Raw genomic sequence first — 18,243 nt, forward strand, 5'->3', positions numbered from 1 at the left:
TATTCCTATACCTATATATATCAAAGAAATTGTCATCATTTGGAAAAGATACTTATAAAATGATAATAAAGAATGAACTAATTAACACGAGACGTTAAATGGGCTTTGATTGATTCTTGAAAAAATGGCCTGAGATATATTTTAATTATTTATACAGATTTCAGGACTAAAATTTATGGTTTTACAAGTTAAGGGATTAATAAGATAACTTGGAAAAAGTTGAAACTATGTTCCTCCAGTGATGGTTTGTCTCTTCAGTTCTAACTTCTAAATATGGTATGGTAAACATTCTAGAAGTACTTGTATGGTAATTTCTCTTCTCCTTCAACTTAACTTGACGTGAACATTGATTACCATGTATACGTATGAATGTCAAAAACATGTTCAAGTGTCGTGATACTGATTATTATACAAGGGTTGTGAGGATTCATGTTGGGCGGGCGCGACACTCTTACATTCATCTTCCAAGGAACAAGTAAGTGTCATTTCATCTAAAAAACTTTTGGGATCTACTGTGATTGATTAATTAATTAATTGGAATATCGTCAAAATATCTAAGAAATTGAGACTGGATAAACTAGAACAATAACAAGGCAGAATAAACTGTTGAAAAAAGTTAAGGGCCTCATTATAGCAGAAGCCTGCTCTGCCCCAGATCCTTTGCTTTCATTATTCTGCCACCATAAAGAAATAACTATCAATGAACGGAATTTGGATCAGCGGATCCATAATCTACATTATAAGAACTAATGGATGGCTAATTTTGCACCTTATTAATGAAGTTCATAATGTAATTGTGCCTTCACAGAATCTATACCCAATTGTTGACACATCCAATCATTTTAATTGAGAACAATATTGCAGTGTTTATTTCATTCCATATTCTGCACACTATTATGATAGGTAATTACACCTCCCATTTGGAAAAGGAACAAACAACCTTTAATGAAAAATGAATCTTTTTGGGGCCACAAGTTCCACATACCCAGAAAGTAAAGAAAAGAAAAACAGTATTTCCTTGATCACATTCACATCTTTTAAATGACCATCCATGGGGCATCTCTATGGTCTCTAATCACACAATCATCAAGAAACTACTACTATATGTAGTATAGACATAATTAGAGGAAACTTTCCAAGATAAGGTAACCCAAAAGAAAGCCAAAGCAAATGGTCATTTAACCGTCCAAGTAGGGCGGGGGGGAGGGGGGGGAGAGAATCGATAACTCGTTACTCCACTTAATGACCGTCATCTTCCCTCTTCCAAACCACGTCTTCCAGGCAGGTCGAGAGGTTCTTGTAGAACTGTCGAAAAAGAAAAAGAAAAATAAGAGCAATCCCAAGGTGGGTAACAAAAATCAAAATTTTAAGGCTGAAAAAAAAGATTACCTTGTGGAACTCTAAAGTGTCTCCTTTTGCTTTTCTCACCTCAACCATATGCAAAGAGGGTGCTACTTGAAATACCTGATTCATACATCAAAAATTTATAACGTTTAAATTTAACAAATTTACTATTAGATTTCCACTAAGACTCAATTTCCAACATACCTCAGTCGCTACATTGAGATTTCCTTTTCTACCAGCTTTCACATTTTCAAGTCTCATCTGCAGCAGATCGAAGATGACATTCTTGTAAATAAAACTAGATGGAAGACAGTTATCTGTAATTTACAATTTTACATACCTTATAGTTTTTCTTGTGAACATCAAAACCAAGAGGCTTTGCTGCTTCTTCAATCTTGCTAATTATCTCATTAGCTGTACACCTGGACGTGAACCTAGTTTCCCTCTTAAATCCCTGAAATAAGAATTAAACATAATAAGCTCGCTACATAAAAATTATCAAACAGAATACAGCAACGGTTTCATTGTTTTTCCAAACCTGTTCAACATCAAACAAATTATCAAGGTTGAGCCCTTTTGACATAGATATCAACTCAAATGCATTCATTGGTGCAGGCTGTTCTTCCTTCCTCTCCGTCACATGGTGTTCCTGTTAAGGATTTTAAAATATCAAATTGTTCAACCAAATAATTGCGCTATTAAAATGATGAATCTCCACATATTTGAAGTAACTAACTTCCGAGTCCCTGAAAACAGCTTCTATGTCATCCAGATTTGTGTCTTCTTTCTCATCAAATTCGGGTGGCTTATAATCTACCTTAAACCACTCATCTTCTAGGATTTCAGGTATTGCGATACGCTGCCATAAGATGAATGAGATATGTAAATGGAACCAAAATCTGCTTAATTCACTGTTCTTAGTAACACAGACATCAAGATATAAATGCTTACGGTCATAGGATTGGGATCCAGAATTTTAGTGATTAAGTTCATGGCACCAAATGAGATCCAAGGAGGGAAGGTGAACTCAGCTACTGAGATCTAGATTAAAAAAAATAAAAATAATATAAAGAACATCTAGACAACAAGTTTTAAGGCTTTGCTGGTAATGTAGTATAATATAATGCTCACTTTTTTATACAGATTCATTAGATTAGGGTCATCAAAAGGCAAGTACCCTGCAAGCAGCACAAAGAGTATAACGCCACAAGACCACAAGTCTGCTGTTGTCCCATCATACCCTCGATCATTAAGGACCTAATATAAAAACATGAAAAATCATCAATACAAAAATAAAATGTAATGATATTTTGAGCCCATTTTGTAACTGAGTTGTTTCAGTAAATTAGTAGTTGTAAGAAATGTGTAGGTGATAGTTGCATTGGCTGGATTCAGATTCCAAATTTTTTAAAAACAAATACATTCTGTTTGATAAAAAAAAAAAAAGAGTTGAATCTAGATCAACTCCAAATGAAACTAAAAGACCAAATTATACAAACATTTTATACATACCTCAGGAGCAACATAGTTTGGAGTTCCACAAGTAGTATGAAGCAAGCCATCATCCTGAATATTCATTTCAAATTTCACATTTTCTATAAATAGAAAATACTCATATTATTACTACGAAAGTTTCATTACCCTGACTTGTTGTGAAAGAGCACTTAAACCAAAATCAGAAACCTTGAGGGTTCCGTAAGCATCCAACAGTAAATTTTCTGGCTGCGCCACAAACCAAACCAAACAAATTCGAGAAATCTTAATAAAAAATCAACAGAACTATTTATTTTATACTTTTTTTACCTTCAAGTCTCTATGATAAACCCCCCTACTATGGCAATAATCAACAGCATTAATGAGCTGCTGAAAATACCTTCTCGCTTCATCTTCTCGCATTCGTCCATCATTTGCCTGAAATAACCAAAAGTTAGCACTTTTTCATTTTAAAAATGACAAGGCAAGCAAGACACAAGATTCAATAGACACTTACAATTTTATCAAAGAGCTCTCCTCCTGTGACAAACTCCAAAACTATATAGATCTTGGTCTTGCTCCCCATTACCTGATGGTGGTCAGTAGTAGACAAAGTCATTTCAGTAGGAATAACACTAAAAATAAACATCAATGAGTGATTATACCTCGTATAAGTGAACAACATTTGGGTGTTTTATCAACTTCAAAGTTGCTATTTCCCTCTTTATTTGTTCGGCCATCTTGTTTTTAAGGACCTTCTCTTTGTCAAGAATCTTTAAAGCAACGGGTTGGTTTGTCTCAGAATTCTTCGCAAATCTCACTTTGGCAAATGTTCCTTCGCCTATTGTCCTTCCCACCTCATATTTACCAATTCTACGCTTAACCTTAGGCGCACTCACTTTGGATTCACCATTAGAAATCCCCGAGTACTTGTAACTTTGAATGCCTCTAAAATTCCTCCTGAAATGCCACATTCAATCAAACCCTTTTAACAAAACATTTCCTAAACCATCCATTCATTCATACTTCATAGAAGAAGACAAAGACTATGCTCATAATCATTGCAATAAAATATTGTCCTATTTGAAAACAATTTAAATCTATTTATTGTGTCTTGATCCAAATAATGAAAACATAAATAAAAGATTAGTTTCCAAACTTAAAATAAAATAAAATAAAAGTGTTTCCAAATGGGGTTCCTTGGTTTATTAGTTTTATCAGTACTTACTTCCAAACTCGAGTATAAACTATATACCCATAATAGCTTGAACTAGAATTATGAAAAGTAATATCCAAAACAAGGCAATTTTCTGTCAAACCAACTCACCAAACCTGCAAATATCTTCATCAATGGATCTATAACATGCAGAGAATTAAACCCTGAAATCTAAATCAAATTATATGTTTTTAAGGAGACGCCATATATCTAATTAGATCGCTAAAATCCATGACATAGGAAGAGAAAAAGAATATGTAAAGGGATAGAAACTTTCATACATGTAGTCAAAAAAAGTCTATAGAATATGAATATCCCCCCAGTCTTGAAGTCCACAGAATCGTCGAACAGACACCTCTCTTTCTCCGTTCAGTTCAACCAAAACTCAAAAAGATTCCTCCGGGAAAGAAATTTGTGACCAAGAACGGGAATACTCGTACAGAATATATACAGAAACGAACCCAGCTGGAAAGAGAAGGAATATACTGAATTTGATTCTAGAATTCGTAGAGGATTATAAGAAAATATCACTCTTTTCACTGCAGGTTTAGGTGAAGAACTGGAGAGAAGGAGATTGGTTGAATCCTGGGCCAATGATCGGTTGAGTTCATACAAGGCCTCCGGGACCAAAAAGGGTAAAGTACTTCTCGATCCTGCTAATACCAACTCAGCCTCGTTAGTATTAATACAAAAAAACAAACAAAGAGAGAAAGAGAGAAGCTTTTTGAAGAAGAAAACATTATTGTGATTCAGACCGACGCAGACATGGAGATTGGAGAGGGATAAAATGGAGATAGAATTTCTGACCATGTTGGGTTGGCAATCTGATCCACGTGTCGCTCGGCCATCGCTGTACGATCGGTGGGACCGAGATGCAGCCAGCCGAGCCTAACCGGCCACCGACCGCGCGCCCACCTCACTCTTATCCGCCAGCCGAACCATATTCTCACATCACATGGTTCGTACTTCACATCCATCCATGATTCATTTAATAATAATATTTAAGGTTTTAATACCAAATTGTTCGTAAGTATTTTTTATATTCTATTATTAATTTAATTGTTTTAACTAAATAACAATATTTTATAATAGAAATCATATACAATAGTATTCTAATTTTGATTTCATAAAAAAAAAAATTAAAATATCAACCAACTTAAATAGTGTGGGTTGTTCAATACTTAAAAAAAAATTATTTATTTTTTTTAAACATTTTTTTTTAGAATGCGAATAATTATCGCTAACACATTTAATCATTTAGCAGATTTTTTGACTTGAACTCAAGATTTCGAATTCCAATCTTTTTATTCTACATTGAAGATGTGATTGATTAATTTTTTTAAACAATTTCAAACTATCAAATTTTATTATCAATTAAATCACTTAATTTATTAATTTAAAATAAAAATTATAAAGATTATATTGCAGATTACCACACTTAAATTAAAATTGGTTCGATAAGCGTTTTAAAAATAGACTTTTGATCAATTAAAATTCTTGGTTAATGTTAATTTTGAGAATATGTATTTTTTTTAAATAGACTTAAAATATATGATGATAAAATAAATTATAAAATACTATTAATTTAAAATAAGTAAATAATTACTAGCATTTATCCCGTGCATTTGCACGATTAATAATATAAAAAACCGTGAAAAAAAATTACAGATAACATTTTTAATTTTATTTTTAATCGTTTTAAGTTTATGGGTGGGTCAACCCACAATCCGACCCAAGTATCCATTTCCTCAACATCATTATATATATATATATATATATATATATATATATATTAGTTAAAAAAATGAATTTATATTAATGTTAAAACGTCTCGCGTTCATCAAATTTGGTGTTGAATTTAAAATATAAAGTCTTAGTAGCCTAGTTGGTAAAATGTTGTACTTGTTTTTGTTAGGTTGCAAGTTCGAAACATACCTCTAGCATTTTTTTATATTATTTATAACCGTTTTAAATTTAAAGGCGGGTCAACCCACAATCCACCCAAGTATCCAAATTAACCACAGCTCTCGACCCGGCAATTCGGACACTTTAAAAAGTAAACATCATTATATATATATAGATTAGTTAGTTGAAAAGTTGAACTTATATTAATATTAAAACGTCCCGCGTTTATCAAATTTGGTGTTAAATTTAAAATATAAAGTCTTTGTAGCCTAGTTGGTTAAAGAGTTGTACTTGTTTTGTTAGATTGCAAATTTGAAACATACCTCTAGCTTCTTTAATTTTATTTTTAACCGTTTTAAATTTAAAGGCGGGTCAACTCACAATTCGACCCAAATATCTAAATTAGCCACAGCTCTCGACCCGGCAATCCGGACACTTTAAAAATTAAGCATCATTATATATATATATAGATTAGTTAGTTAAAAAGTTGGACTTATATTAATATTAAAACGTCCCGCGTTTATCAAATTTGGTGATGAATTTAAAATTTAAAGTCTTTGTAGCCTAATTGGTTAAAGAGTTGTACTTGTTTTGTTAGGTTGCAAGTTCGAAACATACCTCTAGCATCTTTAATTTTATTTTTAACCCTTTTTAATTTAAAGGCGGGTCAACTTACAATCCGACCCAAGTATTCAAATTAACCACAGCTCTCGACCCGGCAATCCGGACACTTTAAAAATTAAGCATCATTATATATATATATATATATATATATATATATATATATATATTAGTTAGTTAAAAAGTTGAACTTATATTAATATTAAAACGTCTCGCGTTTATTAAATTTGGTGATTAATTTAAAATATAAAGTCTTTGTAGCCTAGTTGGTTAAAGAGTTGTACTTGTTTTGTTAGATTGCAAATTTGAAACATACCTCTAGCTTCTTTAATTTTATTTTTAACCGTTTTAAATTTAAAGGCGGGTCAACTCACAATTCGACCCAAATATCTAAATTAGCCACAGCTCTCGACCCGGCAATCCGGACACTTTAAAAATTAAGCATCATTATATATATATATAGATTAGTTAGTTAAAAAGTTGGACTTATATTAATATTAAAACGTCCCGCGTTTATCAAATTTGGTGATGAATTTAAAATTTAAAGTCTTTGTAGCCTAGTTGGTTAAAGAGTTGTACTTGTTTTGTTAGGTTGCAAGTTCGAAACATACCTCTAGCATCTTTAATTTTATTTTTAACCCTTTTTAATTTAAAGGCGGGTCAACTTACAATCCGACCCAAGTATTCAAATTAACCACAGCTCTCGACCCGGCAATCCGGACACTTTAAAAATTAAGCATCATTATATATATATATATATATATATATATATATATATATATATATATATATATATATTTTTTAGTTAAAAAGTTGAACTTATATTAATATTAAAACGTCTCGCGTTTATTAAATTTGGTGATTAATTTAAAATATAAAGTCTTTGTAGCCTAGTTGGTTAAAGAGTTGTACTTGTTTTGTTAGGTTGCAAGTTCAAAACATACCTCTATCATCTTTAATTTTATTTTTAACCGTTTTAAATTTAAAGGCGGGTCAACCCACAATCCGACCCAAGTATCCAAATTAACCACAGCTCTCGACCCGGCAATCTGGACACTTTAAAAATTAAGCATCATTATATATATATAGATTATAGGCTGAATTTTTAATAACTTTTTAAAATTTAAAAATATGATTTAAGAATTATAAAAAAAAAAAAAAAAAAACATGCCACTTTAATTTGTTTGTTTTCCTTTTTCACTCAGTCCCTCTCAATCTATCCTACTCATCATAAAAAAAAAAATTTGTCTATTTTTTAAAAGTTAAATGTATAATGTGATTTTTCTCATTTTTAGAATAAAGTAATTTTTAATTAATTATTTTAGTATAACTTTAGATGGGATGGCATTAATTTATTAAATTTAAAATAATAATAATAATAGAATTAATCCACATCAAAAACTCAAATAAAATAAAAACAAAAGTCACATCATTTTCATTTCAAGTGGAGCCACATTAATATTAATATGCTAATATTGATCCCATTTTAATTCGATTTCTCCACTTAAAGATGACCCATCAAACAAATATGGTGACAACGAAATGTATGGTCTCTCAATGCATGAATATCCACACAATCGTGGATATGATTTTTTATTATTATTTTTCATTAATAAAAGTGTTTAAAGTCAAAGAAGCCAAAAGAAAAAAGAAAACATTAAATTTTAAATTTAGAACAAAATTAAAATGAATCGAACAAAATGGAGTTATATATTTACAAGATTCTAAATTACATATTTGAAATATTTTCTTAGTTGATAACAGTGGGACCAAAAGACAGTAGATACAATTATACAAAATGGTTCAATATTATTAGGGGATGCATTGCTTGGTATATACTTTTTGTGAGGTGTTATTAAACAATATTTCCAAGACCATTTTGTAATTAAAAAATTCCAAGACCATTTATAATCGGTCAAAAACAAATGTGGTCAAAGAGGGTTCTAATAACAACATTCATTTGAGCGGTTCTGATTGAATCACAACCTGTTGCCATATCCCAAATTTAAAATAAATAAAAAAAACATTATTTCAACTATTTAAAATAAAAATAACTTTAAAATATATTTCATTTTCTTCAAATGAAAATATATTTTTTAAACATTATTCCAAAATTAACAATCATAATCATCTAAATAAAATCAACTGAGTTTCAATACATACAAATCCTACACTTTCAAAAAAAATTAATAATACAATAATAAAAAGTACTTCATCTTCTATTTCTTTATTAATTCAGCAACAATTCTACACAAAATCCAAATTCACAAAAACATCAGCATTGAGTGTCTATTCAAAATAAAATAATCTATCAAATTATATCATGACATCATTGTTCAAATAAAATTCAAGTAACATAAATAATGTAGTACTCTTTACAAAAACTTAGATTGTTTAGGATATAGAACAATCTAATTAAATACAAGAGTTAAACAATTAATACAAAAAATCTAATAAAATACAATATAATAATGAATACCTAAATCGATCCAGTGTCGCGTAACTAGATAATAATAATTATACAAATGCAACATCATTATTTAATTACCTAAACATGAATATATGATAAAAAAAAAAAAAACTTCATAAACTCCACTCAGCTGCTTTTTCGTGTTTTCCGCATCATTATTATAAATTAAATCTTTATTAAAAGAATGAATAGTATCACTGTAACCGAATAGAACATGATATTAATTACAGTTGCTAATTTAGTTGCTCTTATTGCTAACCAACAATATGTAGACAAAATTAAAATTTAAAAATAGTAGTTTTTATTTCATCACATTAATAATATTGTTATATATATAATAGAATGAGAAACCAATTTGGTTTTCTATTTCTACAACACGCATCATCATCATCATCCCTACGTACCGAGGAATCTCTTGCTTAAATTTCTTTGTATATATACTCCTATAATAAAAATGCTTAGAACAGTGCATCAAAATGTGATATATATTATTTGAAAATGTTATCTACTCCTACATAGATAATGTTATATAATTAATGTCTAGGTCTAGGTCCGGCAGCGGCTGGACTTTGCGGATAAGGTCATCCAGCGGATTGTGTTTAGGAGGGAGAGATAAATATTAACTGTATAATTTCTGATAAATGATATGACCAAAAAAATATAGTGAATTTTTTTTCTCTTATTAAATTTTCAATACACTCAATTCATACTTCCTATTATATTTCGTAACATTTTTTTTAATATTTTTCCATTCCTATCATTTCTAATAATTTTCTTCTACAAATAATAACAATATTTACAATTAAGATTATAAGATTGTATATTTAAGTAAATTATTGAACTTCAAATTATACATATTGATAACTAATTAATAAATGTATATGCATTACATTTATCATATTTTAAAATTAATTGGAATATATATATTCAATTAATTCATAAAGCATTAATTAAAATAATTTGGTAAGATAAAAAAATAATAATAACTCAATATCAACTGCTTCTAAAGCAATTGATAATAACATATCTACAGTAAGGGACGGATTGACTTATGGGCTGAGGTGGGTTTAAGCCCAACCCAGATTCTAACAAATAATTAATTCGTGCATATAATAATTAAAGTTTGACGGAGTGAGAAATAATCGAGATTTGTGAGATGGGATAGAAAGGGAGGGCTTGTTTGATTTATTTATTTATTTTTAGTTGGGTTTGATAAAATAATTATATAATTAATTATAAAAATATATTTTTTTTAAATAAATTTATTATTCTACCCTTTAAATATTATAGGAGGGAATATATATTAAATAAGATGTAGTTTATTATTTTATGAACAAAGAAATAATAAAATATATGAAATAAAATATGAGAAAATATTAAATTTAGGTAAAAAATTCAAAAAACAACTATTATCAAACAAGCTCTAGGATATTACATTATTATTATTATTGATATGTCTTTGTTAAATTTTGTTTAATTATGATTATTTAAATGAGTTATTTTTTAGGATTTGATTGATACAATTATTTGAGTGTTTTTATAATTTAAAGGTATTTTTATCTCTCATATTGTATTTATTTTATTTTCAAATAATATTTTACAATAAATAAATATTTGTTTAAAATAATTCACATCATGCTATCACCGTTTCAACATTTTAAAAATGATAATAATAATATTTTTTGATGGGTTATTATGATAATTTTTATAAATCACATCCTCTTGTGTATTTTTTTTTCTTTATTTTTTCAATTTCATTTAAAAATAAATAAATTTTAAATACACCGTAAACATAGTTTATCCCTAAATTTAGCTAAAGTTATAAATGTTGATTCTAGTATGATAAGTTTTATATTGTAAAATCTGGTAAAACTTAACTTATTTAAACATTATAATATTTTTCATATATATATATTTAGAGAAATGATTAGGTGAGAAAATTTGGTGCGGGAATGACTTGGCATAATTCGTAAAAAAATCAAATAATTTCTCTCTTTTCTCTCTTTCCTCCCACTTTTATATTTTCCAAGCAATGAAGGTGATAGCATGTCATTCCCTCACCAAATTTCATCTTTCTGTCACTCCTCTATATATTTATATAACTTATTACAATGTCAAAATTTTGAATCTACCCTGTCTATAGTAACAGTTTTTAAAAGGTTCATAATAATTTCTTAATATATTTTATTATAAAACGTTCCGGTATAAGAAAATATTCTTACAAAACCAGGTGGCGCATAAGGAGAATGATTATACTTAATTTGTATTCCATTAATTGTTGCACGTATAAAATAAAAATAAAATAAATTTTAAAAATTATAATAATATTTATTTAATATTTAAAATTATTAAAATAAAAAATATAACGTTTTCATTTCATATTTTATTCACTTCTATAAAACAACTTATTTTCTCACATGTTTCATCACAAATTTTTTCCAAATGAATCTCTCGTCTCGTGACTTTACACTTTCACTTTGGTCAATCAAATATTTGATTCATATTTTTTTTAATAATTAGCACCATGACCTCACACTTTGGTCAATCAAATATTTGATTCATATTTCTTTAACCACTTTCAAATGATATCGGTCTATTATCTCTCGGCAAACCACATCTCAATCACATTTGGTTAAAGGTTGTACTTGTTTTGTTAGGTTGCAAATTCGAAATATACAAATAGTATTTTTAATTTTATTTTTAACCGTTTTAAGTTTATGGGCGTGTCAACCCACTATCCGACCCAAATATCCATTTACTCTCACATAAATATCTAAATTAACCACAGCTCTCGACCCGACAATCCGTACACTTTAAAAATTAAACATCATTATATGGTTAATTTAGATGTTAAGTAATATATATATATATATATAACATACTATATATTACTCTTATCTATTTATAAAAAAAGTATATAATTTAAAATATATATTTTTATTTAGTATTTTTATAATTTAATTTTTGATATATAACTCTTTATCTATTTGTCAAAAAAAATAAGAGTTTAATTTATGGTTTATAATTCAAATTAGAGTTTTTTTTATACAATTCAATTTATTTATTTTTTAAATTTAAGCTAAGGTTCATATTTTTTTAACTGAAATTAGAAATTTTTAAAAAATATATAAAAAATTCAATATATAATTTTGAATTTTTAAATAAATAAAAACATAAATTATAAAGAAAAACCATTATCCATAAAATTAGCAAAAATATAAATCATAAATAATAATCATTATCCATAAAAAAAAATAAACCATAAATAAGTTTGACAAATAATACATACCAAAAACAAAAAAGAACCAATTCAACCTTTTCTTCTAAGTCTCTTGTATCCCTTTCAAAATCTTTAGACATTTTATTTTCTAAAACTTTTTTTGCTACCAATATCAACATTTTCTTCCTTTTCATATTTTTCCTCACCACTATTTTTAAGATATTAAATTTATAAAGGTATTACATTAATACAAATCTTAACTTAATTTAGTGCATCATAAAATATAGATAAATAATAACATATAGATAATTCAAGATTACAAGTCCTAACTTAGTTTAATGTTAAGATTACAAAATTACAAGTCCTAACTTAATTTAGTGCATCATAAAAATTAGGTAAATAATAACATATAAATAAATTAAGAAACCGAAATAAAAAGGAATATTAATGTTAAAAAAACATGACAGAAATGATGGGATAATTGATAATTTTCCGTTAAGTTTGATGAGATTCCTAGTTTGATGATATAAAAAAGTTTGAAAATGCTCCCTGGACCACCACCATGATAATTTAACACCGTCAAATCACAGAGTCACGTGGCTGCTGCCTGTGGTGACTAGTATTTCGTTTTTGTTTTAAATAATGTTTTTAAAATATCTTTTGTATTTTTTCCCATTCACATAATGTCTTAATTTGGGAACTGGATTGGTTGGACACGTGCAGAATAGAGCATTTAGGGTTTTGTAGTTGTTATTGTCTTAATTTGGATTCAACAACTTTCGATTTACTAATATTTAATTAAGCGCGTCTTTCTTTAGGACTCAAAAGTTATATACAAATTATTATTTCTTAAGACTATTTAATAAAAATATCTTAATCAACAGCTTTGACTATATTCAATTGCCATTTTCAACTTACCATATCCATCATTTCATGTAAGAAATAATAATCCCTTCTTCAAATGAAAGAGGAAAATATTAATTATCCCTAAATTATAGGAGAAAAAAAAGTACAAGTCATGTTTACGTCATAATTAACTAATCTCTTAATTACACTAAACGTAAATACTCGCAGTTTCAAAAAAAAAATACGACTTTTGCATTGAGAGGTTTATTCAATTCAAAGACATATACTTTTCAAAGTGCACCACATTTTCAAAACTCTGACTTTCCATTCCATGAGAGATTCTTCTTCTTTTAAGACGGCCCTAATTCTCCACACTACCATACTTAATAACATTTCTTTGCTTAAAGAGAGAAGTTCAACACTTTTAATCATATCAAGATCATTTCAGGTTTTTCTCTTTCTAGCTATTAGAATGACTTAATTCATGATCATCATCAATCATGATGAGGAGGATCTTCACCATTTTCACGGTTTTCTTTCTACTATTCTTCTTCTTCTTCTTCTGCTGCTGCAACTCTATTGACACTATAACCTTCGACAACCCTCTAAAGGACGACGACCGCAATCACCTCGTCTCCACCGCTGGGACCTTTGTTCTTGGATTCTTCAGCCCCGGAAAATCCACTAACCGCTATATCGGAATTTGGTACAACTTTTCCACCGAAACCATCGTATGGGTTGCCAACAGAGACAACCCTGTTCGCGATTCCTCCGGTGTTCTCTCTCTCGACCAAACAGGAAACCTTGTCATCACAGCTTCAAACTTGTCAACCCCCCCGGTTTGGTCCACTACTAACTTCACAACCTCCCCAAATCTGGTTTCCGCTCAACTTTCGGATTCCGGGAACTTGAGATTACTTCGCGATAATGCCGTGGTATGGCAGAGCATCGATCATCCGACCAATACTATTATTCCATCCATGAAACTCGGGCTGGACCGAAGGGCCAATCGGTACACGGTCATTACATCTTGGAAGTCTCCAGACGATCCCGGAACAGGGGAGTACACTTACAGAATGGATCTAACTGAGATGCCTGAATTGGTCTACGAACAGGGTCCGACGAGACGGCTGTGGAGAACCGGGCCGTGGATAGGAAACGGTTGGTCGGGAATACCCGAGGTGTTGATCAATGACTTCATATTTAGTGTAGTGTACACGAATGATCGAGATGAGGCCACTCTTGCCTATAGCAATAGCAGCGCTTCCATCATCCCGAGGCTGGTGGCGAATGAGACCGGAAACCTTCAAAGACTAGCGTGGCAGGAGGGTAGTCGTCAATGGTACGAGTCATGGTCGTATCAAAAGGAGGAATGCAACAATTACAATCATTGCGGGGCGTATGGTAATTGCGACCCTCAGCCCACTAGGAGTTTCGAGTGCACTTGCCTACCAGGATTTGAGCCGAAATCGACGATTGATTGGTTCACGATAAAGGATGGTTCGGGTGGGTGTGTGAGAAAGCAAGGACGAATGATTTGTAGGGAAGGAGATGGGTTTGTGCCGGTAGAGAATGCTAAGTTACCCGATATGAGAGTAGCACGCGTGAATATGAGCATGGGTCTTGAAGCATGCAAAGAGAATTGCCTGAAAAATTGTAATTGCACAGCTTATGCAAGTTCAACCGGAGGTGAAGTTGGCTGCATTACCTGGATCGGAGAATTACTCGACACTAGAGTCTTTCCCACCGGCGGCCATACCCTGTTCGTGCGTGTTGACAATGTCGAACTAGGTATTGATCATAATAAAATGTTGAATTCCTGAATATGGTTTGATTTTATGATCTTTTAGACTTTTATATCCATTTTCAGCTGAATATTTGGAGTCACAACAACGCCCACGGCGTTCCGCACAACCGAAAAGAGTGACATACATAATTGTGGCTTCTACCATTATTCCATTAGCCATAATTGGTGCACTTATAGTTTTCTGGTTCATAACTCAAAAGAGGAGAAAAGGTAAACTAAAGTACATAAAACCCTAATTTATTATCAATTCCATGAGGCTAATTATTGACAATACAGATCGAAAGAGAAACAATAGACATATGTTGTTTACTACTGCTAATGGTTCGTCGTCGTCGCAAGAAAATTCTACGAGAGAAACACACATAGATGATTTTCCCTTTTTTGACCTTAGTACAATTGTTGCTTCCACTGATAATTTTTCCATTTCCAACAAACTCGGAGAAGGTGGCTTTGGCATGGTTTATAAGGTCTCTTTATTAATTGATTGACTAATGAAGTATGTATACTATATTTATTACTAATGTCTAGCTAACCAATCTTGTCGCTTAAATGTAGGGGCGGTTAAGGAATGGAGTAGAGATTGCGGTTAAAAGATTGGCAAAGAATTCAGGACAAGGAACAGAAGAATTTAAGAATGAAGTTTGTTTAATTGCCAAACTCCAACATAGGAATTTGGTGAGGCTATTAGGATCTTGTGTTGAACATCACGAGAAGATGTTGATATATGAATACTTACCAAATAGGAGCTTGGATTCTTTCATCTTTGGTATGAAATCTCTTTGCTCTTTGTTAATATAACTGGAAAAAGAAAAGGAGATAGGAATCTTGATTTCTAAAATTTTGATGCAGACGAAGAGAAGCGGTCCCAACTCAGTTGGGAGAAACGATTTAACATTATTTTGGGAATTGCAAGGGGAGTGATATACCTTCATCAAGACTCTCGTTTAAGAATAATTCATAGAGACTTGAAAGCTAGCAATATTTTGTTAGACGATGAATTAAGTCCTAAAATTTCAGATTTTGGAATGGCTAAGATTTTTAAAGGTGATCAAATGGAAGCTAATACAAAGAGGGTAGTTGGAACATAGTAAGTGTTTTTGGCTTTATCTTAATGTAGTAGTGTTCTACAAACCCAAAATTGGGTATTTACTACAATGTATTTTATTGCAGTGGATATATGTCTCCTGAATATGCCATGGGAGGGTTATACTCGACAAGATCCGATGTCTTCAGTTTCGGTGTCATTTTGATCGAGGTTGTCACTGGAAAGAAAAATAGTAGTTATTATCGAGACGACACGATTAATTTGATTGGACATGTAAGTGAACTCCTCAAATAAGTTCACAATTATCCCAACTCATCCATTATAGTATCATAGTTTTTTTTCTTTAATTTGTATATTTCAGACATGGAACTTATGGAAAGAAGACAAGGCTTTAGAGATAATGGACAGGTCCATGGGTGATTCATGGCCAGAGGAAGAAGTTCTTAGATGTGTTCACATAGGGCTACTATGTGTACAAGAACTTGTTATGGACAGACCAACCATGTCTGATGTTGCTTTCATGTTATGTAATGAAATTGCTCTGCCTTTTCCCAAGCAGCCAGCTTTCATCTTCAATGGGCATGACACGAATGATTCGTCGACAAGCGATGTCAAAGCCAAATCTAACAATGGCCTCACCATCACCCAAGTCGAGGCTCGCTGAAATAATGGGAAGGTATTACATATACTTTTATGGCATGTCTAGAATTTGTCTAAAGATAGTTGGAGTGGCTCCTCTGGTTATCCAACCTGAGTATGACAATTTAATTCATTCTTTGTACATGATAATTTATAGATTTTCTTTTCATATGTGCGAAAATTTATTGTCCAACATTTATAAGTATCACTTTTGATTTTCTAAAAGCTTTAAAACATGAAGTAATGAAATTAATAGAAACATTGTACTGACTGTAATAACCTGCAATAAGTTAGTTATAGGATGGTGTTAACAAGGCATAAGAACACATGGTGTACATTTCAGAAGATCCAATATCAAATCAAATGGAAAAAAGTAAAATAAAATGAATTGGAAAGGGAAATCAAAACGTTTAATGGCATCAAAGAGATCTCACTTGATATATTGGTTAATGGTGGATTCACAATTTCACACTAATTGCAAGAGGAGGACAATCAGTAGCAACCAGGCGATATAACGAATTGAGAGAAACTCTCCAAGTCCAACCTACGAACAAATATATTTTACTTAAAATCATTCATTGTAATTTGTAAACCTGCAATATACAAGTCATGCTCTAAATTTTTTTAAATATTAACGATAAAGATGAAAGAATGTCTATACATATTTTTAAGCACAAACGATATGTACTCACTCAGACATTTACCATTCATCTATCAAAAGTTAAAATATCATTATAGATTGCATTCTATCCGAAAAATGATATTTTAGTATGAACTTTAGACTCCCACAATTTTTTCAAACAAAACACAATTGAAACAAATTTATCGAAATAGTAAAACAGTGTTTCACATAAAACTTATTTCATACAAAAGTATTGAATGAGGTCTAACCTCATCTACAATAAAACAGAGTTGACCAAAAATTCCAAGATTTTGGTATCTATAAAAACACGGTGAAGGTGTAAGTGTTTCGGTTTAGTCGGTTTTAAGTAAGTGATAATTATTTTTTTTAAAAAGATTTAAATAATATTGATATTTATAAATAAAATAAATAATAATAATTTAAAATAAATCATATTTTAGTATTTGGTTGATGAAATTGATTATAAATGATTAATTGAAAATTTAATTTAGTAGTAATTAAATAAAAACTTAAAACCTTGTTCGGTTAAATAACTCAACTTATTTAAACATTTTTTCACTCGTACTCACATTAATTACGTCACTTAATTCATTACTCAAAATATTAAAATACTCTATATTTTAAATTACTATTTATTATTTTATTATTATATATCAATATCATTTAAATAATTTTACTAAAAGTATTATCACCTTCTCAAAATCATCATCAATTATTATTTATTTCTCCTTCTAAGTTATTAGAATAACCCAATCCAAACAAGGCCTAAGAAAAACAAGACCTAAGAGATTAGAATATTATTAAATATATTAATTATAATATTAAATTAATTATTTTTTTTATTTTTTTTAATATTTACTATGTCAATTCCAATTATTCTCTTCTTATTGAGTATTAATTTTTTGTCTTACATTTTCACAAAAAGTTTACATCAAGAGATACTCAACCGAGGCCGATCGAAAGCATTCAATCTTTCTCTTGTCTAATTGAATCTTCAAACAGAAATCACAGATT

General features: G+C 30.1%; 1 protein-coding gene and 1 pseudogene across 1 annotated transcript; one reads left to right on the forward strand and one right to left on the reverse strand.

Annotated features, from left to right (window-relative positions):
- Positions 1–1,230: 1,230 nt before the first annotated feature.
- On the reverse strand, positions 1,231–4,757 carry LOC124925379 (annotated as a pseudogene).
- Positions 4,758–13,553: 8,796 nt separating this feature from the next.
- On the forward strand, positions 13,554–16,759 carry LOC124923903 (G-type lectin S-receptor-like serine/threonine-protein kinase At1g11410). The gene is made up of 7 exons (XM_047463898.1): positions 13,554–14,886; positions 14,966–15,112; positions 15,179–15,369; positions 15,458–15,668; positions 15,752–15,989; positions 16,073–16,220; positions 16,309–16,759. Exons 1-7 carry the CDS (start codon positions 13,596–13,598, stop codon positions 16,609–16,611), a joined length of 2,529 nt encoding a protein of 842 aa, XP_047319854.1. The 5' UTR covers positions 13,554–13,595; the 3' UTR covers positions 16,612–16,759.
- The last annotated feature ends 1,484 nt before the right edge of the window (positions 16,760–18,243 follow it).

Source organism: Impatiens glandulifera, chromosome 2 (genome assembly GCF_907164915.1).
Source record: "Impatiens glandulifera chromosome 2, dImpGla2.1, whole genome shotgun sequence".
NCBI lineage: Eukaryota > Viridiplantae > Streptophyta > Magnoliopsida > Ericales > Balsaminaceae > Impatiens > Impatiens glandulifera.

Coding starts and splice junctions, on each gene's coding strand:
- LOC124923903 (XM_047463898.1), top strand. CDS start 13,596: ATGATGAGGAGGATCTTCACCATTTTCACGGTTTTCTTTCTACTATTC. Junction 14,887..14,965: donor TGTTGACAATGTCGAACTAG/GTATTGATCATA, acceptor ATCCATTTTCAG/CTGAATATTTGGAGTCACAA. Junction 15,370..15,457: donor GCTTTGGCATGGTTTATAAG/GTCTCTTTATTA, acceptor GCTTAAATGTAG/GGGCGGTTAAGGAATGGAGT.